This window comes from Salvelinus namaycush, chromosome 12 (genome assembly GCF_016432855.1).
Source record: "Salvelinus namaycush isolate Seneca chromosome 12, SaNama_1.0, whole genome shotgun sequence".
NCBI classification, from domain to species: domain Eukaryota; kingdom Metazoa; phylum Chordata; class Actinopteri; order Salmoniformes; family Salmonidae; genus Salvelinus; species Salvelinus namaycush.
In genome coordinates this window covers 36893245-36915709 of record NC_052318.1, presented here as the reverse complement: position 1 = coordinate 36915709, position 22465 = coordinate 36893245, and the positions used below count along the sequence as shown (strand labels likewise).

General features: G+C 45.9%; 1 protein-coding gene across 2 annotated transcripts in view; it reads left to right on the top strand.

The window, feature by feature from the left end:
* The window catches only part of LOC120057190 (RNA-binding protein Musashi homolog 2-like), a 350186-nt gene that overhangs the window by 282324 nt on the left and 45397 nt on the right, over window positions 1-22465 (top strand). For both annotated transcript variants that reach the window (XM_039005674.1, XM_039005673.1), the window contains exon 10: window positions 10049-10123. In XM_039005674.1, the coding sequence (XP_038861602.1) occupies window positions 10049-10123 (75 nt within the window). The remainder of the gene's footprint in view (window positions 1-10048; window positions 10124-22465) is intronic.

The following is a 22465-nucleotide window of genomic DNA, read 5'->3' as shown; positions in this document are numbered from 1 at the left end:
ACAGGAACATCACCTGTCAGACAGTGAGAGCATGCTCCTCAAACAGGAACATCACCGGTCAGACAGTGAGAGCAGCGGTTGATGTGGAGTGAGATAAGTGTTCTTAAATGTTTTTCTCAGCTGCTCATATGAAGAACATGCTAAAACCGAAGTAGCCTACAAAGTAGACCGGCGGGAAAACGTGGCCTCCATTCGCTATTTGAATGCATACAGATGGCATGTATTTTTCCCCCTGCCCATTTGATAATGGGCCATTCTAAAACAAAACTGATTTTACATATTGGTAAAGAAAATATTAAATTGAGAATAGTCTGATTGGTGAAAATATGATCACTTGATGAGAGAACAGCTGTGAAGCCTGAGGCAAGGAACAGAGCACAAGATTTTTTTGCTACTTTCTCAAATCGTCAATAGCCTACAGTCACATCATGCAGCCCATATATGTGTTGATTTCTAAGACATTCTAAGGTTTGTATCATTCACAACTAAAGTTGACAAATAACTCTAAATCTAGCACATAGAACCTATGATCACTTTTACGCTCAACATAGACACTTTATATGCGCACTCGCTCTGTTATGGGAAAAAATGTCCTTTTTATTTTATTCAGCTACATTCAATTATATTCTTCTTACTATAAAATCAGATCAAATAAAATAATGGCACAGGACTTACACTACATGACCAAAAGTATGTGGACACCTGCTCGTCCAACATCTCATTCCAAAATTGTTGCGGGGACTTGCTTGATGTTGGGCGATTAGGCCTGGCTCGCTGTCGGCGTTCCAATTCATCGAGAAGGTGTTAGATGGGGATGAGGTCAGGGCTCTGTGCAGGCCAGTCAAGTTTTTCAACACCGATCTCGACAAACCATTTCGGTATGGACCTCGCTTTGTGCACGGGAGCATTGTCATGCTGAAACAGGAAAGGGCCTTACCCAAACTGTTGCACAAAGTTGGAACCACAGAATCATGTAGAATGTCATTGTAGGCTGTAGAGTTAAGATTTCCCTTCACTGTAACTAAGGGGCATAGCCCGAACCATGAAAAACAGCACCAGACCATTATTCCTCCTCCACCAAACTTTACAGTTGGCACTATGCATTCGGGCAGGTAGCGTTCTCCAGGCATCCGCCAAACTCAGATTTCTCTGTCGAACTGCCAGATGGTGAAGCGTGATTCATCACTCTAGAGAACACGTTTCCACTGCTCCAGAGTCCAATGGCGGCGAGCTTTACACCACTCCAGCCAACACTTGGCATTGCGCATAGTGATCTTAGGCTTATGTGCGGCTGCTCGGCCATGGAAACCCATTTCATGAAACTCCCAACGAACAGTTCTTGCGCTGATGTTCCTTCCAGAGGCAGGTTGGAACTCGGTAGTGAGTGTTGCAACCATGGACTGACGCCTTAAGAAGGAAAGAAATTCCACAAATGAACTTTTAACAATGCACACCTGTTAATTGAAATGAATTCCAGGTGACTACCTCATGAAGTTGGTTGAGAGAATGCCAAGCGTATGCAAAGCCGTCATCAAGGCAAAGGGTGGCTACTTTGAAGAATCTCAAATATAACATATATTTTGATTTGTTTAACACTTTTTTGGTTACTACATGATTCCATATGTGTTATTTCATAGTTTTGATGTCTTCATTATTATTCTACAATGTAGAAAATAGTAAAAATAAAGAAAATCCCTTGAATGAATAGGTGTGTCCAAACTTTTGTCTGGTACTGTATGTGTGAAATGAGTTTAGGTATTTCTTAGGTTAAATTTCGAGGCAATTATCGGGGTTAATATCAACTTGGCATGGCACCTTCAACTATCGGGAGAACTACGTTCGTGAGAAGCAGGGGCAATGGAGGAAAACCATAAAAAAATTACATGTCCTCTTAAAACTGATTATAACACCAGTTCTGTTTGTGATATTAAGATTCTAACAAAGACAGTGTGTTTTATAGACTGATTTAGGAAAAGTCAAGGACGGAGGGGGGCATGACTTTAAAAATGGCAGCGTAATATTTTTTTAAATTAATGAACAGTCCAAATGACTGCTTTAGCAGTTCTAGTGTGGGTTTTATAGTAAAGACATGTAATTTAACTGTACAAATGTATGACCTTTTAATGTGGTATGAACACAACCTGTCATGATGTTTCCATCTGATTGTCAAACAAATCACTTAAAAAGTAGGTTACCGTTGCACGTCCAAAATAGCATTTGAGCGAGCAAAACACCGCCCCTCTGTCTCAGTAAGTGTAGCCCATGTATCTGATGCTGTCTGGCAAAAAAAGAGAAAGACATTGCCATACCATTTTTGTCCAGACAGCATCAGATACATGGGCTACACTTACTGAGACAGAGGGGCGCTGTTTCGCTCGCTCTAATACTTTATCTGAGATTGATGCATCTTTCCGTCGGCTCGCGTCTTGGTCAAATAAATTGTCAGTGGTGTAAAGTACTTAAGCAAAAATAATTTAAAGTACTACTTAAGTATTTTGGGGGGGGGGGGGGTATCTGTACTTTACTTTACTATTTATATTTTGGGCAACATTTACCTTTACTTCACTACATTCCTAAAGAAATGTACTTCTTACTCCAAACATTTTCTCTGACACCCAAAATAACTCGTTACATTTTGACAGGAAAATGGTCCAATTCAAACACTTATCAAGAGAACATCCCTGGTCATCCCTACTGCCTGATCTGGTGGACTCACTAAACACAAATGCTTCGTTTGTAAATTATGTCTGAGTGTTGTAGTGAGCCCCTGGCTATCCGTAAATTTAAAAAAACAAGACAATTGTCCCGTCTGGTTTGCTTAATATAAGGAATTTGAAATTACTTATACTTTTACTTTTGATACTTATGTACATTTTAGCAATTACATTTACTTTTGATACTTAAGTATATTTAAAACCAAATACTTTTAGACTTTTACTCAAATAGTATTTTACTGGGTGACTTTCACTTTTACTTGAGTCATTTTCTGTTAAGGTATCTTTACTTTTACTCAAGTATGACAATTGAGTACTTTTTCCACCCCTGTAAATTATCAATATTTAAATATTTTATGTGGACGGGCAAGGAGGTACGGTAGGGCAGGCCAGGCCCCCTAAGGCCTGCCCATAACGCCTGCCCTGACACACAGGCTGAAATATTCCCACCGAACTCCATGTGGTTTGTTCAATCACAGTTTAGGAGATGGTATTTTTCTACATTGACGGGCCAAATTCTAAAGCAATGTGTGTATTATCATTGTCATCGTAGAGATAATGATGCCATCACTTCCCATGATATCACATCATTGTCATCGTAGAGATAATGATGCCATCACTTCCCATGATATCACATCATTGCCAAATTCACAGTGATCTACCTCTGACACTTCTCTTTGTGTTCAGTGATTTGTTTTCTCATCAGTCCCTAAGCTGGTCTAGCCTCTCATATTTCGTTCCTGCAGGTCAGGTCTCCCCTCATCGCCCCTCAGTCAGAAGCATCTTCTCACTTGTTCAGGATTAAATTGAGCTTTGTCATGGGCAGCAAAAGGCTGATTGGATATTTATTACCCAGACATACATGTTTCTTTGCCCTGGAAGTGGAGAGCTGGTCTCTGAGCTGTCCTCTGTCTCTGTCACAACACCCCTGGTCTGGTCTGAGGTGATGCTGAGAATTGACAAGGCTTAGCTGAGGAAAGCCGATTTAAAGTGTCCAGTGACTATACTATATACTATTTCGGCAGAAAGTTAGTTGCAGCGTAAACTCACTAGAGAGAGCAAAGCTGTTTGACATAATGGAGACTTTCACAGGGGAACAGCGAAGTAGTTTATCAAGTTAGTACACTGTGATAACCTTAACACAAGGCTATCATGGTGTGTGTTCTCTATAAAACAAAGATATCAGAGTGGAATCTAGTGATTTGCTTCTGGCTAGAGGGAATCCCTTTTTACTGGCTAATTTAGACAAAGCTTTGGCTGGAGATGATAACAGCTTTTTATGACAACAGATAAAGGCTTTGAAATAATCTCGCTTTAAAAGGAACAGTATGTTTGCGATGATCAAACTGATCTTCCTTGATCTGTCCTTCGATCAAACTCACTCACTTACTCACCTGTTCACACACTCAAATGTCTCAATATACAGAGGGATACACACACATGCACACAAACACACACTCTGCTCTCACACACATCCCGAACACACACTCTGTTTCTCAATATGTTCCCACAGCTGCTGCTGTTTGAAAGCTGTCCAGATAATTAACTTGTGGACTGGTGTTTGTAATGAGCGTCTTGACAGCAGAGGAACAATAAATAAACTTTGTCTTGTAGGCCCGACGGGTCTGCTTCAGCTTTACTCAGCCCCCTTACACACACACACACACACACACACACACACACACACACACACACACACACACACACACACACACACACACACACACACACACACACACACACACGCGCGCACACGCACACTCTTATCCATCCTCCATCTGGCTGGGATTGATACTGTGTGTGTTTGTATTCAAATCAAATTGTATTTGTCACATATGCCGAATAGAACAGGTGTAGTAGACCTTACAGTGAAACGCTTACTTACAAGCCCCTAACCAACAGTGCAGTTTACCAAAAAAATCAAAATAAATAAGAATAAGAAATAAAAGTAACAAATCATTAAAGAGCAGCAGTAAAATTACAATAGCGAGGCTGTATACAGGGGGTACCAGTTATCAGCTGACATATTAGGGCTAATTAGGGCCGGCCCCGAACCCAAAAAAAGAATGGTCAACAGATAGTTGTCTGTTCTTTCGACCAATCGATTGGTCATCATTTTTAAACGTGTATTTTTTTCGATACATAGACACCCTATATTTGAATAAAATCAACTATATGTAGGCTACTGAGCTTGTCTGATGCTTTAAAAAATGAAGACACAAAAATGACTAAAGAGGGAGCCAGAGATCAATATAGCCTAAACAGAAGAAACAAACCTGTTCCCGACACTCCGACTGCCAGCTGCTGCTGGTCCGCTCCTGAAGTTGCCGGTAATAGGCTACACCAGTGGTTGGCAACCTTTTCCATTTGAAATGCCAAGTTATCATACCATTTCTACTGATCTGCGTGCCAGTTATGATTTTCATATGCACATTTTCGTGGAACAGTTTCATTTAATTTATATTAAAGTCTTCATGTCTCAAAATCAATGTAACGTGGTTAATCAAAAATCTATCTAAATGAAAATGATACAAATCAAAAACTAACTTCTATTGCCATTGCCAATATGTAAAAATAGCCTACATAAACCAACAAATAAAAACATTGCAGCCTGCAGGCAGAAAATATCCTGATAAAAATAAATATCCTATAAATCACATTGGCTACGCATGGCCTGTCTGAAAATAACTTGAAACATTGCATCAGATATTAACTTGGTCCAGCCTGATCATGCTAGCTAACTTGCAACATTGTTTAAGCTCCGGACAGACAGACACAGCTGTAGACTATTTGCTCAAGGGATTGGAAGTAATCAGGTAGGCCTATTTTTATGTTTCCACTGGACATTTTTTTCCCCTTTCATGTTGTGGTTATCGAAAGGGAGAGAGCTGGAAAGATTTTTAAATAGGCTACATTGAGGAACTATTGGCACATTTTGTCATGTGTGCTCCCTCTCCGGCCTCTAGGTCACCAGGCTGCTCATTATGGCACACACCTTTCACCATCGTTAGGCGCATCTGTGTATAATGACACTCACCTGGACTCCATCACCTCCTTGATTATCTGCCCTATATATGTCACTCCCTTTGGTTCCTTCTCCAGGCGTCATTGTTTCTGTTCCTGTGTCATGTCTGTGCGTTGTTTGTGTTTCCTATTTTGTATTATATTGTGTATATTTATTAAAACACTCACTCCCTGAACTTGCTTCCCGGCTCTCAACGCACGTCGTTACATATTTATAGGCCTACATGTGACCGCTGAGTCACAGTAATCTCCTTTTTATATACTCTAGACATGCTTTGGTACTACCCAACTTGCTACCTACCATCAGGTCCTAATGGCCTGGTACCCAGACTCATGGATAGAAACCTTTGTGTGCAGCCCAGGTAGCCTAGGTCTACTTCTATGCGTAATCAGGTGCGTGTCCTTACTCAAGATTGTCTTTTGTTTGGAGCGCTCCTGTCAATGAATTAATTGACAACAAGTGGAATGAAATAAACCAACACTTTTTTTCTCACAAGTGAAGCCTAGGTTGTGTGCTCTGCAAACAACGTGTCCACTCCTCAAGATTGACGATGGTAAGACTGTAATAATAATATATTGAAAGCATTAACAGAAATTACCGTAACCAAACAAACATTGTAGATTAGAAATTATGGGAATTAACAGTAAATGTACTACTGGTGATACTGGTGGGCCATCCCTGCGGCCTCTTCAGTGGATTAGTCCACTGAGACAGGTGTGAATCAGACAGGTGTCTCGTGTGCCATAAATCTTTTTATATACAATACCAGTCAAACGTTTGGACACACCTACTCATTCAAGGGTTTTTCTTAATTTTTTACTATTTTCTACATTGTAGAATAATACTGAAGACATCAAAACTATTAAATAACACATATGGAATCATGTAGTAACCAAAAAAGGGTTAAATAAATCAAAATATATTTTATATTTGAGATTCGTCAAAGTAGCCACCCTTTACCTTGATGATAGCTTTGCACACTCTTGGCATTCTCTCAACCAACTTCATGAGGAATTATTTTCCAACAGTCTTGAAGGAGTTCCCAAATATTCTGAGCACTTGTTGGCTGCTTTTCCTTCACTCTGCGGCCCAACTCATCCACAAACCATCACAATTGGGTTGAGGTTGGGTGATTGTGGAGGCCAGGTCAGCTGATGCAGCACTCCATCACTCTCCTTCTTGGTCAAATAGCCCTTACACAGCCTGGAGGTGTGTTTTGGGTCATTGTCCTGTAGAAAAACCAATGATAGTCCCACTAAGCGCAAACCAGATGGGATGGTGTATTTCTGCAGAATGCTGTGGTAGCCATGCTGGTTAAGTGTGCCTTGAATTCTAAATAAATCACAGACAGTGCCACCAGCAAAGCACCCCCACACCATCACACCTCCTCCTCCATGCTTCATGTTGGGAACCACACATGCAGAGATCATCCGTTCACCTACTCTGCATCTCACAAAGACACAGCGGTTGGAACCAAAAATCTCAAATTTGGACTAATCAGACCAAAGGACAGATGTCCACCGGTCTAATGTCAATTCCTCATGTTTCTTGGGCCAAGCAAGTCTCTTATTGGTGTCCTTTAGTAGTGGTTTCTTTGCAGCAATTCGACCATGAAGGCCTGATTCATTCAGTCTCCTCTGAACAGTTGATGTTGAGATGTCTGTTACTTGAACTCTGTGAAGCATTTATTTGGGCTGCAATTTCTGAGGCTGGTAACTCGAAATAACTTATCCTCTGCAGCAGAGGTAACTGGGTCTTCCTTTCTTGTGGCGGTTGTCATGAGAGCCAGTTTCATCATAGCTCTTGATTGTTTTTGCGACTATACTTGAAGAAACTTTCGAAATTCTTGAAGTTTTCCAGATTGACTGACCTTCATGTCTTAAAGTAATGATGGACTGTCGTTTCTCTTTACTTTTTTGAGCTGTTCTTGCCATAATATGGACTTGGTCTTTTACCAAGTAGGGCTATCTTCTGTATACCACCCCTACCTTGTCACAACACAACTGATTGGCTCATACGCATTAAAAAGGAAAGAAATTAGGAAGGAAGAAATTCAAATGCATTCATGAAGCTGGTTGATAGAATGTAAATGAGAGAAGGTAAAGCTCTGCCTTATCTCAGCTCACTGGTCACAATAACAACACCCACCCGTAGCACGCGTTCCAGCAGGTATATCTCACTGGTCATCCCCAAAGCCAACACCTCCTTTGGCCGCCTTTCCTTCCAGTTCTCTGCTGCCAGTGACTGGAACGAATTGCAAAAATCGCTGAAGCTGGAGACTTATATTTCCCTCAATAACTTTAAACATCAGCTATCTGAGCAGCTAACCGATCGCTGCAGCTGTACATAGTCCATCTGTAAATAGCCCACCCAATCTACCTACCTCATCCCCATATTGTTTTTATTTACTTTTCTGCTCTTTTGCACATCATCATCTGCTTATTTATCACTCCAGTGTTAATCTGCTAAATTGTAATTACTACGCTACTATGGCCTATTTATTGCCTACCTCACGCCATTTGCACACACTGTATATAGACTTTCTTTTGTTCTATTGTGTCATTGACTGTACGCTTGTTTATTCCATGTGTAACTCTGTGTTGTTGTTTGTGTCGCACTGCTTTGCTTTATCTTGGCCAGGTCACAGTTGTAAATGTGAACTTGTTCTCAACTAGCTTACCTCTTTAAATAAAGGTTACATATTATTTTTTTTAAGTGCCAAGATTGTGCAACGCTGTCATCAAGGCAAAGGGTGGCTACTTTGAAGAATCTCAAATATAAAATATATTTTGATTGAACACTTTTTTGGTTACTACATGATCACATGTGTTATTTCATAGTTGTGATGTCTTCATTATTATTCTGCAATGTAGAAAATAGTCAAAAAAAGAATAACGCTTGAATGAGTAGGTGTGTCCAAACTTTTGACTGGTACTGTATATATTTGCCACTTCGCCACAAATAAAATCTCAGTCGACCAACAGCTTATCCACCAAATAATCGACCAGTCTACTAAACGGGGTCAGCCCTATTGCTAATTTTCCCACTTTAAGAAATGTACCAACAATGACAAATGCAAAGGAATAAACAGACCCAGAATAACTTGTGAGCCCCGTCATCAATGAAACATTCTGCGTCAGCACTGGTAGCTACGAAAACCACAACAGATGGCAAATTAATTTTGAAATGACACACACACACTCATTTTAAAGCTGTGTTTTTATTTACAAATATATTATTATGATTTTAGTCTGCATATTAGATTGCGCTGCAGCACATGATAGATATACTTACAGCATATCATCCAAGCCAATTTGGATATTGATATGGTTCACAGTCATTTTCTCCTAGAGCCTCATCAGTCACCATCAGGCTGGTGGAACAGGGAAGGTGCAAGCTATTTATTCATGCTAAGTCATCATGACAGCTCTTGATGTGTGGCCTTCCTCAGTTGATTGGTTGATTGATTTGATATACTTTATTTTGGGGTTTGGAAAATACAAACATTTGGACCCAGAGGATAACTCATGAAATCATTATGCAAAGTTTTATACAAACGTATTCCCAGTGTAGTCCAGATATTTGCATGTCTATATCCCTCTTGCAGAGGCAGAAAGCATTGACAATGCCTCCGTTGTGTAAAGTACTTAAGTAAAAATTGTTGAAAGTACTACTTAATTCGTTTTTTGTGGTATTTGTACTTTACTTTACTATTCATATTTTTGATTCCTATTACTATTACTTCACTGCATTCCTAAATAAAAGCATGTGGTTTTTACTCCATACATTTTCCCTGATACCCAAAAGTGCTCATTACATTTTGAATGCTTAGTAGGACAGGACAATAGTCTAATTCACACACTTATAAAGAGAACATCCCTGGGCATCCCTACTGCCTCTTACGTGGCGGACTCACTAAACACAAATGGTTCTTTTGTAAATGATGTCTGAGTGTTGGAGTGTGCCCCTGGCTATCCATTAAAAAAACAACAACAGAAAAATATTGTGCCGTCTGGTTTGCTTAATTAATATAAGGAATTTGAAATTATTTATAATTTTACTTTTGATTCTTAAGTATATTTTAGCAATTACATATACTTTTGATACTTAAGTATATTAAAACCAAACACTTTTGGACTTTTACTCAAGTAGTATTTTAATGGGTGACTTTCACTTTTACTTGACTCATTCTCTGTTAAAGTATCTTTACTTTTACTCCAGTATGACAATTGGGTACTTTTTTCACCACTGCAGTGCCTTTTTGCCGAATTAAGTTCTATAATGTGTTTTGTACCTTTTCTTTCTCAAGGTTACCCTAACATTGTGGCGACGTACGGCCGTGGATACACTGGATTCGCCCCGAGCTACAGCTATCAGTTCCCTGGTAAGTTCTCTGCTCTTCACATGTCTGTCTTACAGCCCTGTTTAGCTCTCCTCCCTCCCTCACACACACACACACACACACACACACACACACACACACACACACACACACACACACACACACACACACACACACACACACACACACACACACACACACACACACACACACACCAGATAAGCTGTGGAGTGAGTGATAAGTGTGTTACGTGTCTGGATTTCTGAACCAGCCTGTTGAAAGCTGCAGTATGTGGTGTAAATAGCTTACTCTTTTTAGCCCGTGTATGAACGCCACCATGACCAAACGGCTAAAATGGAGGAGGGATTTTCAAGCCCTCAGCCTCACTCCCAATGTATGCAAATCCATCTGTCGGGAGGCAGAAAAATGGCAGACGTACACACAGTCACACAGAGTCAGATTGGAAGTATTTTTATATCCAGCCCTATGTGCATCAAAAACTAAAATTAGTTAAAAGCGTTGACTTGGAGCCGGGTGAGTCCCGGTTGATGAGCCCAAATGGAGCACATGTTGTGTGAAGGTGAGCAGCTGTACCTGCAGCCTGCAGCGGGAGGCAGAGCAGGGTTGCGGGTGGGGGCCTCTGGCCAGGGAGATGTGGCGCTGTGATACAGCACGCCTCAGGCAGGCATCCTGTTGATTTCATGCTTTATTTAAGCACTTTACACAGAGTCTGTTTGCCGTGCCAGACATCAGTCCCGCCACTGATAAGGCAGAATGGGAAATGTCTGACAGCAGCTCAGATCTATGTAATAGGTTTTTGAAATAGGGACAGGGGTGGACAGGGGTGGGGGGACACAGGTGTTACCACCCTGGGGTCAGACATAATCATTTGTCAGAGGTGCCTGGGCTGAGAGCTGTAGGAGGAAAGGAGGACTGGGAGGGAGAAATAGGAGGAGGATAGAGGAAGGCCAGGAAACAATAGATTATTCATCTCTTCTTTGTAGAAGGGTCCTACCAGCATGAACGATGTTCAGACATGAGAAGGGCCCGATGGAAATCTGCAGGGATGATTTCCTACTATCCAATACCTTTATATCTGTCTGCATATAGAACCAATACAACTCTATGAATGGTAGAGGTAATGTTTGGCTTTATTTGCATTAGTTTCATTTGCTTTTATATTCCAAATCTCTTCTCTGGGACATTTTATTGGGAGATTTGACCTTTTACCACATAATACAGAATCTTCTGGCCCTAGACGTGACATGATGAAGCACATACTGTATGTTGTTTATGACACACTTAGGGCCTATAGATGTTTTAATGCAGGAGGTTGGCCGTGTTAAACTTTATTTAAAGAGCATCATAAAGCTGTGTAGTTGTTCAGCTGTTAAAACGGCCACCAGTCTCCAGGCCTTTGACAGGGTAATTGGAACTTTTGAAGTATAAATCAAACTCCATGTTAAATGCTCTATCCCCAGGCCAAGTATTGATCATGTTGCCTTCCCATCCGCACGGAGACGCGGACGGCAGTTTATGTTCAAATAAACGGGCCCACGCTGGAGAATTTCATGCTGTACACTGTAAGTGCATTGAAATAGATGAATAAATGCTTGAATAAATAAATAAATAAAGGGGTGTTGTCTGTGGATGGAGCGATGGATGGAGGGATGAGGGGAGGGATAATGAGAGTGGGGTGAATTGTCAGGCGCTAGAGAAGCCAGTGATGTGACTAAGCCCTGAGAAGGGGATTGAAATATCAGCAGCCGGTGATAATTCCCCCTCATACATACACCGCCTGATGTCAATGCGCGCACCTGGGGTAAACCCGACTATCCCTTCATTATACACACACAGCACCGTAACCAGAGGGGCAATTTCACCTTCTTACATCCCCCCTACCACGTCCCCCTCCCTGTCTCCCACCAAAGGCTATCTCCGCCCTATATGCCAGCCTCGACTCTCTTCTCCCTCCTGCCTGCCACATGACCCCTGCCTCCCTCCCTGTCCCCCCTCCAAAACCCCTGCCTTCCTCTGTTTTCTCTGTCTCCTCCCAAACTCCCTGTCTCTCCCCTCCCTCTAAACCACCCCTATTTAGAGGACTACTACACTTCCACTAGGCCTCCTGCCAGTGTCATTATTGTAGACTGGATAGGTATGAAAGCACAGGCCCATGGGGAAACCTGTCTCCTGGTGTCTGTGGGGCTGGGGTAGAGACCATGGCCCCAACCCAGTCAGCCTCAGATATGATGATACACTGATGTTACAGTGCAGGTCTCTGGTCGGTAGATTGACTCAGTGGAGGCATGGGAGATGTAGGGATGGGGAGATGAAGAGATGGGGAGATGAAGAGGTGGGAAGATAAGGAGATGGGGATATGAAGAGATGGGGACATGAAGATATGGGGAGATGGGGACATGAATAGATGTGGAGATGGGGAGATGAAGAGATGGTGACAAGAAGAGATGGGGACATGAATAGATGGGGAGATGTATAGATGGGGAGATGAAGAGATGGGGAGATGAATAGATGGGGAGATGTATAGATGTATAGATGGGGAGATGAAGAGATGGGGAGATGAAGAGATTGGGACATGAAGAGATGAAGACATGAAGAGATGGGGACATGAAGAGATGAGAGATGGGGAGATTGGGACATGAAGAGATGGGGAGATGGGGACAGGAAGAGATGAGACATGAATAGATGGGGAGATGAAGAGATTGGGACATGAAGAGATGGGGACATGAAGAGATGAGAGATGGGGAGATGAGGCGATGGGGAGATTGGGACATGAAGAGATGGGAAGATGAAGAGATGGGGACATGTAGAGAGGAAGAGATGGGGACATGAAGACATGGGGACATGAAGAGATGGGGAGATGGGGACATAAGGAGATGGGGACATGAAGAGATGGGGAGATGTATAGATGGGGAGATGAAGAGATGGGGAGATGAAGAGATTGGGACATGAAGAGATGAAGACATTAAGACATTAAGAGATGGGGACATGAGAGATGGGGAGATGAGGCGATGGGGAGATTGGGACATGAAGAGATGGGAAGATGAAGAGATGGGGAGATGGTGACAAGAAGAGATGGGACATGAATAGATGGGGGGGACATGAAGAGATGTAGAGATGAAGAGATGGGGAGATGAATAGATGTAGAGATGAAGAGATGGGGAGATGGTGACAAGAATAGATGGCACATGAATAGATGGAGAGATGAATATATGTAGAGATGAAGAGATGGGGACATGAAGAGATGAGAGATGGGGAGATGAGGCGATGGGGAGATTGGGACATGAAGAGATGGGAAGATGAAGAGATGGGGAGATGGTGACAAGAAGAGATGGGACATGAATAGATGGGGACATGAAGAGATGTAGAGATGAAGAGATGGGATGGTGACAAGAAGAGATGGGACATGAAGAGATGGGGAGATGGTGACAAGAAGAGATGGGACATGAATAGATGGGGAGATGAATAGATGTAGAGATGAAGAGATGAGGACATGAAGAGATGGGGAGATGAAGAGATGGGGACATGTAGAGATGAAGAGATGGGAACATGAAGAGATGGAGAGATGAAGAGATGGGGCGATGAAGAGATGGGAACATGAAGATATTAAGAGATGGGGACATGAAGAGATGGGGACATGAAGAGATGAAGAGATGGGGACATGAAGAGATGGGGCGATGAAGAGATGGGGAGATGAAGAGATGGGGACATGAAGAGATGGGGAGATGAAGAGGTGGGGAGATGAAATGGTGATATGAAGAGATGGGGACATAAGGAGATGAGGAGATGAAGACATGGAGAGATGAAGAGATGGGGAGATGAAGAGATGGGGACATGAAGACATGAGGAGATGGGGACATGAAGAGATGGGGACATTAAGAGATGGGGAGATGAAGAGATAGGGAGATTGGGACATGAAGAGATGGGAAGATGAAGAGACGGGGACATGTAGAGATGAAGTGATGAGGACATGTAGAGATGGGGAGATTAAGAGATTAAGAGAAGGGAGATGAAGAGATGGGGACATGAAGAGATGAAGTGATGAGGACATGTAGAGATGGGGAGATTAAGAGATTAAGAGAAGGGAGATGAAGAGATGGGGAGATTAAGAGATGGGGAGATGTGGACTTGAAGAGATGGGGAGATGAAGAGAAGGGGAGATTTAGAGATGGGAGATGAAGAGATGGGGAGATGAAGAGATGGTGAGATGAAGAGATGGGCAGATGAAGAGATGGGGAAATGGGGACATGAAGAGATGGGGACCTGAAGAGATGGGGAGATGAAGAGAAGGGGAGATTTAGAGATGGGAGATGAAGAGATGGGGAGATGAAGAGATGGTGAGATGGGGGTGGCTGGTAGAAGAGCAGGTGCAATGTTTCCTTCCTCCTTCTGATCAGACAGGAGGAAGAGGGCGCTGCGGCAGTGAGAGGTGAAGCGTCAGGCAGGGCGATGGTAGAAAGTTAACTTTTCACTCCTAGCTAATCCCCCCTGGCTTTCCCTGTAAAACGATCCTCTACTCCTGCCTCCCCGCTACCACCACACAGCGTATTCTTCTTCCAGGCAGCCCGTCTCTCATAGTCCATGACCTTGATGTAGAACATGCAAGGTGAAAACACATTTTCTCGGTCCTTGTAGCTTCCAGGGATTTGCAGTAATCTCGGTTGCTTGGGAGGTTAAAAATGGATTTTGGCCAGGGGAGTGGAGCTCATTTTGTTTTGAAGCACCCACTGTAAGACAGAGAGGAATGGGATAGAGTGGAGCTTGGAGAGTGTTGCGTATGGCTGCATATAGGCCACTGGTACTCATTTGCCTAATATCTATGTTGTCTTTGGATACATGAGTGGTTTTATGGTGTCATTAGTATTGCGCAAGTCAGTATTTGACTGGATGGACTGGCTTGGTGCAGGTGGCTGTGTGCTTTAGGCTGGTATTGACCTCTATTGTGATTGTGAAGCTTTATTTTAGGCACTGTGATAAAATTAATGTATGATCAGTAATGAAATTAGATCGGTTTGCTGGCATAGGTGTCACGCCCTGACCTTAGAGAGCCTGTTTATGTCTCTATTTGGTTTGGTCAGGGTGTGATTTGGGGTGGGCATTCTATGTTTTTGTTTTCTATGATTTTGTATTTCTATGCTTTGGCCGGGTATGGTTCTCAATCAGGGACAGCTGTCTATCGTTGTCTCTGATTGGGAACCATACTTAGGTAGCCCTTTTCCCTCCTTTCAGTGTGGGAAGTTAACTTTGTTTGTGGCACATAGCCCTTACGCTTCACGGTCGTTTTTATATTGTTTATTGTTTTTGTTGGCGTCATTTTCTTAATAAGAGGAATATGTACGCTCACCACGCTGCGCTTTGGTCTAGTTCTTTCGACGGCCGTGACAGAACTTCCCACCACCAAGGGACCAAGCAGCGTGGTGAAAGGGACTCCTGGATATGGGAGGAGATCCTGGATGGTAAAGGACCCTGGAGGCAGGCTGGGGAGTATCGCCGTCCAAGGGAGGAACTGGAGGCAGCTAACGCAGAGCGGCGGCGATATGAGGAGGCAAGTCAGCGAAGCAGGCACGAGAGGCAGCCCCCCCAAAAATTGTGGGGGGGGGGCACACGGGGGGATTGGCGGAGTCAGGTTATAGACCTGAGCCAACTTCCCGTGCTTACCGTGGGGAGCATGTGACTGGTCAGGCACCGTGTTATGGGGTGATGCGCACGGTGTCTCGAGTGAGCATTCACAGGCCGGTGTGCTCTGTGCCAGTGTCCCGCATTTGCCGGGTGGAATTGAGCATCCAGCCAGAATGGGTTGTGCCAGCTCTGCACTCGAGACCTCCAGTGCGCCTCCACGGCCCAGTGTATCCGGTGCCAGTGCCAAGAACCAAGCCTCCAGTATGTCTCTCCAGCCTGGTGAGCCCTGTGGCAGCTCCACGTACCAGACTGCCCATACGTCTCCTCACTCCAGTGATGATCCATGGCAAGAAGCCTCCAGTGATGATCCATGGCAAGAAACCTCCAGTGATGATCCATGGCAAGAAGCCTCCAGTGATGATCCATGGCACGAAGCCTCCAGTGATGATCCATGGCAAGAAGCCTCCAGTGATGATCCATGGCAAGAAGCCTCCAGTGATGATCCATGGCACGAAGCCTCCAGTGATGATCCATGGCAAGAAGCTTCCAGTGATGATCCATGGCACGAAGCCTCCAGTGATGATCCATGGCACGAAGCCTCCAGTGATGATCCATGGCACGAAGCCTCCAGTGATGATCCGTGGCACGAAGCCTCCAGTGAGGAGTCACGGCACGAAGCCTCCCACGACGGCCTACAGTCCGGAGCCTCCAGCGACAGCCTCCAGTCCGGAGCCTCCAGCGACGGTCCCCGGTCCGGAGCCTCCAGCGACGGTCTCCGGTCCGGAGCCTCCAGCGACGGTCCCCAGTCCAGAGCCCGCATCGAGGGTTCCCAGTCCGGGGCCCGCAACGAGGGTTCCCAGTCCGGGGCCCGCAACGAGGGTGCCCAGTCCGGGGCCCGCAGCGAGGGTCCCCAGTCCGGGGCACGCAACGAGGGTCCCCAGTCCGGGGCTCGCAACGAGGGTCCCCAGTCCGGGGCCCGCAACGAGGGTGCCCGCACCAGAGGTGCCACCAAAGTGGGGTGAGCCAGTGGTGGAGCGGGGTCTGCGTCCCGCACCTGAGCCGCCAACGTGGATAGATGCCCACCCAGACCCTCCCCTATAGGTTCAGGTTTTGCGGCCGGAGTCCGCACCTTTGGGGGGGGGGGGGGGTACTGTCACGCCCTGACCTTAGAGAGCCTTTTTATGTCTCTATTTGGTTTGGTCAGGGTGTGATTTGGGGTGGGCATTCTATGTTTTGTTTTCTATGATTTTGTATTTCTATGTTTTGGCCGGGTATGGTTCTCAATCAGGGACAGCTGTCTATCGTTGTCTCTGATTGGGAACCATACTTAGGTAGCCCTTTTCCCTCCTTTCAGTGTGGGAAGTTAACTTTGTTTGTGGCACATAGCCCTTAAGCTTCACGGTCATTTTTGTATTGTTTATTGTTTTGTTGGTGTCATTTTCTTAATAAAAGGAAAATGTACGCTCACCACGCTGCGCTTTGGTCTAGTTCTTTCGACGGCCGTGACAATAGGGGACCTACAGTAATGTAAGGAGCTAATTCTTCACTTATAGTACATCTGTTGGTGGACAGATTATCTGGTTCTTTCACACACATCTACAATATCACTGAAGTGGTGTGTGTGGAGCAGTTTTGTGGCAGAGTAATTTTTTTACAGTGTATTTCCTGGCCTTGTCAACACATCCTGCTGTTTTCACATATATCAGCCGTGCCAGCTCTGTTCGGTGGCAGATAAGAGTACTGGAGACCACAGTATTCTACTGTACCGTCCGTCCCCTGCGTATTCTCCATCCCACGTCCCCCTCTCTCCCTCCACCACCTCTACCAACACAGCCAGTCACTCAGCAGCCCAGAGCACTCCCTCATTTCTATGGGACAGAAACAGGCGTTTGAAAATCAGGAGTGAGCATCTCTCGCTGTGTTACTATAAACTTGCTCCAATCCAGCAGGGAATACAGATCACCAGAAACCCTCCTGAAACCCTCAATAAAGACATGGGCTAGACTGGAGAGACAGAGGACCAATCTTGATCAAGGGTCAAGGGGTCAGGTGTGAGAGTCTTCCCCACCCTAGCTGCCATGGCGTCACCTCCTCCAACCTGACCCGCATCATCAAAGGTGATGCGAGAGGAAATAACATCCGCCTCGTCTTCCTCTCTTTCTCTGTTTTATTCGGGCACGCCGAAGCCCTGCGATGTCATTATGGAGATAAGCCATCTGGAAGAAGTGTTTAGGAATGCAAAGCTGGCAACAGTTATTGTGTTCTCCTGCATAGATGTCTCCCCCATTTCAAAGATGAAGATTCTTCCGACTCTCATTTCAGCGATGGCTGCTGTTTGAATCCCTGGTGTGTATTGATGTGGACGTAGACATACACACACACACATGCTTAAAGATGCTGTGAAAATAGACCAGTCGCCTTCACCCCTTCTTCATGCAAACATAGGCACACAACACACACACAAACACACATTTAAGTTATATATCAAACATAGCCATGCATAATGTATGTACAATCAAATCCCCCCCCCCACACACACGCACACACTCCACACATCCTGACTCTAGGCCAGTGTTCTCATTAAAAGGAGGCGCTGCGGGGACTTGACATCCTGACGTGTGATGTGGAAAGAGATGGAGGGGGTTAAATGCACATCCATTCTAATGGTACTGATGGGTAGACACCTCACCATAGCCATCTACTCAGCCGTCCGTTCCAGCCAGCTATTTACAGCATTTGGATTACTTAGTGTAGATTGTGTGTGGGGGGGACTCTCTGTGTGGGTATGGGGATGAGATGAGAGGGGTTATGCACTCTGATCCAGGGGAATAAAGAGAGAGAGAGAAAGATTGGGGGTCTGAAAAGAGGGGGGGTCTGCCTGTTAGCAGACTGCCTGACACCACACTGATTCACAGATTGTCTCTAATTGAAAAGGCTGCTCATTAACCCAATGGACGTGTGGAGGCAGTGGCATTCCACGAGTCACAGGCCTTAAAATAGGGCATGACGAGCGGCATCATCTGCACACTCACACAGCACTTCTCTCCGGCCATGGTTCTGTCATCGCTAACTCTAGTGAAACTGCAGGTCTGACGTCAGTCTGCAGTGCGGTGTCACAACCTATGTATCTCTGTGAAGCCCTGCAGGCTGGTCCCAAATCAGCTCCACTACTCTGTGTAGTTATATGTAGACCAAGAGCAGGCCCTGCAGCCTGGTCCCAGATCAGCTCCACTGCTCTAACTGTGTCCCTCCTTTCTCTGTAAACACATGCTGCAGTCAGAGCCCAGTGCAGTGTGCTGTTGGCTGTCCTAGCAGGGCTCTGCAGGCTGTGTGTCTATGCGGAGCCACACAGGGTCTAATGGATAAGGGATCTTCAGCCCAGTGTGTGTGTGGGTGGGTTGGGATGGGAGCCACAGCGTCTCTGTACCTGGCTAATGCTCAGTGACATGCAGGCCGTATGGATGGCCCAGCCCTGAGCTGGTGGGAAAAATGAAGCCCCAAAGTCTTAATCCTCAGTGTGAGCTGTAGACAGATCAGCAGTGCAGCCAGAACACAGCAGCCCACTGTGGAGCCTGATGACCCAGCGTCTGCTGTGGTTAAGATGAGCTGCTGTGACAGAGGCAGACAGAGGAGACAGTGTTGCTGTCAGCCCAGTGTCCTATATTGCAGGGGTTCTCAAAGTGGGGTCCAGGTACTGCAGGTGTCACGCTTCTTCTACAATTGAACCCAGAAGCAGACTAGGACAAGGAGAGTAGGACGAAGGTGAGTATTTATTTACAAGTGTAAACGTAGCGGTAGAAAGATCCAGGTGGCGGAGCGGGCAGTGGAGGTGAGTTGATGGGAGTGAATAGGCAGATCCAAGGGAGTAACAGAAGCCACCGACGACCAGGCAGGAATGGGGTGAGTGTTCAGGGTGAATGACTGTAGACAGAACAAACTGAGGTAAGTTCAAGGCAAGCAAGACGTACAAAACAACAAAACAAACTCTATCAAACTGGAGGCTGATACGCTGGCACAACCTACTGTTCATGGCTAACGATCCGGCAGTGAATGGATGTCAGGTCAGTGCTTATGAAGTGGAGGGGTGATGATCAGGACCAGGTGTGCAGATAGCTGATGGGATACAGGTGCGGGTACTCAGAGATCTTCCAACTAGCTACGTCGCCCGGCAACCAGACAGGGTGCGTTCCAGGACACCGGAAAAAACACTCCAGGACAGAACACAGGCAAAAACAGACTCAGGAAGCGGGATTCGTGACAGTACCCCCCCTCCGACGAACGCCACCGGACGTACTACCCGGAGCGCCAGGGTGGAGGCGGTAGAAGTCACGAAGCAGGTCAGCATCAAGGATCTGACGCCGAGGAATCCAACTCCTCTCCTCAGGACCATATCCTTCCCAATCCACGAGATACTGGAATCCTTGACCCCGCTGTCTGGAGTCCATGATGCGGCGCACCGTGTAGGCAGGACCACCTCCGATCATCCGAGGAGGAGGACGAGGAGAAGGACGAGGAGAAGGAGGCAACCCCGTGACCAATTCCAGAGCCAGATGCGACCAAGGTCGCCGGGGAATAGGTAGGGGGTGAAGAAGTCCAGAGCTGGGCCGATTGGTACTCCTATTCTGCGCACAAACAGGACAAGCGGCAACAAACCTCCGGGTATCTTTTCCCATGGCAGGCCCCCAAAATCGTCTGCGCAGTAGCGCCATAGTCCGAGCAACGCCAGGGTGACAAGCTATCTTGCTGGCGTGGAACCACTGAAGGACAGCAGGACGGACCGACTCAGGCACGAACAACCGACCGGGTGGACCATTACCGAGGCCGGGCTGCGTCCGAAGGGCTACCATCACATCCTCCTCAATCCTCCATGTAACGGCTCCCACGACAAAATTCTGGGGAAGAATCGTCTCAGTCTTGACCCCACTCTCCTCCGTCTTGGAGAACATCTGGGACAAGGCGTCCGCCTTGCCGTTCTTCGACCCAGGTCGGTGGGGAGGAAGTGACAGAGCCTTCTGCTTACTGAACACTTCACCCAAATCGTGATAGGTTTCTGGAACCAGGGACAAATCAGGGGGAGCAGACTCACTGACCTGACTGAGAACAGCATGAGAACAGGCAGTCCTAAGGCAGTTAGCATGACACTCAATGCTCCAACTAGTTACCTTACCCGTCACCCAATCAAATGAGGGATTGTGTTCTCTCAGCCAGGGGTAACCAAGAACCAGAGGAACATGGGGCGAAGGCAAAATGAAAAAAGAAATAACCTCTGAATGATTCCCCGACAACAACATCTTAACCGGTTCAGTCCTCGTAGTGATCCGTGCCAAACTACTGCCGTTCAGAGTGGTTGCTTCAATGGCTTCCGGTAATTGTTCCTTGGAAAGCCCCAGCTGTTCCACCAAGTCGGCATCAATAAAGCTGCCATCGGCACCTGAATCGATAAAAGCGTTCATCGCTAAACTCTGATTCTTATTCATGAGGGTCGCAGGAAAACGAGGTCTGACAGGGTTCTTGGAAGGTTGAAACTGGCTCGCTAAAAGTCCTCCCACACTTAGCGAGCCGGGCAGTTTAACGGACGCTGAGGACAAGCGGAGATGTAATGTCCCGGGCTACCACAGTAGAGGCAGCTGTTGGTCTCACGTCTACGTTGGCGCTCATCCTTAGTTAACCGGTACCGCCCCACTTGCATGGGTTCAGGATCAGGCGGCAAGACACCTCCACTAATCCCGTGTGGAGAATAATGATCCACACGTTCCGGTCCACCTCCTGACCCGAATGGTAACCGAGTAGCTGATTGATTGGACGGACCCCACTGCTTCTCCCTCCTTCTCTCTCGGACTCTATTATCCACCCGAATAGATAATTTGACCAAACTGTCCAGGTCACTAGGCTCTGGATAGGAGATCAGCTCCTCCTTGAGTTGCTCCGACAACCCCTGGTAAAAAGCCGCTTGTAGTGACTCCTCATTCCACCCACTCTCCACAGCCAATGTCCGGAACTCAATCACAAAGTCTGCCACGCGACGAGCTCCTTGGCGGAGAGAGAACAAACGTTTATCTGCGTCCTTACCTCGGACTGGATGGTCAAAACGCTTTCTCATCTCTGCCGTGAACTCCTGGTATGACGCCATGCAGGTGTCCTGTTGTTCCCAAACAGCTGAAGCCCATTCCAGAGCTCTACCACGCAGCAGTTCAATAACAAAAGCTATCCTAGCCTTATCTGTGGCGTAAGAGTAGGGCTGCAGATCAAAAACTAAACCACACTGCATAAGAAATGAACGGCATCCTCCCAAATCCCCTTCGTATTTATCAGGCGTCGGAACATTGGGCTCACGGAAGGAAACAGCTCCAGGGGCGGCAGGTGAGAGGGGTGAAGCAGGTGGTGGATGATCCGCCGGCAAACTGAGCCGAGCCTGGATACTCGTCAGACTAGCAGAGAAGTTCTGAACCGACAAAGCTAACTCCTGTAGCGCCGTACTGTGTTGTCCCAATATCTTCTCCTGATTGGAAATGGCATGGCAAACGGAGTCCAGGTCCGCTGGGTTCATGTTTGGCCGGATCGTTCTGTCACGCTTCTTCTACAATTGAACCCAGAAGCAGACTAGGACAAGGAGAGTAGGACGAAGGTGAGTATTTATTTACAAGTGTAAACGTAGCGGTAGAAAGATCCAGGTGGCGGAGCGGGCAGTGGAGGTGAGTTGATGGGAGTGAATAGGCAGATCCAAGGGAGTAACAGAAGCCACCGACG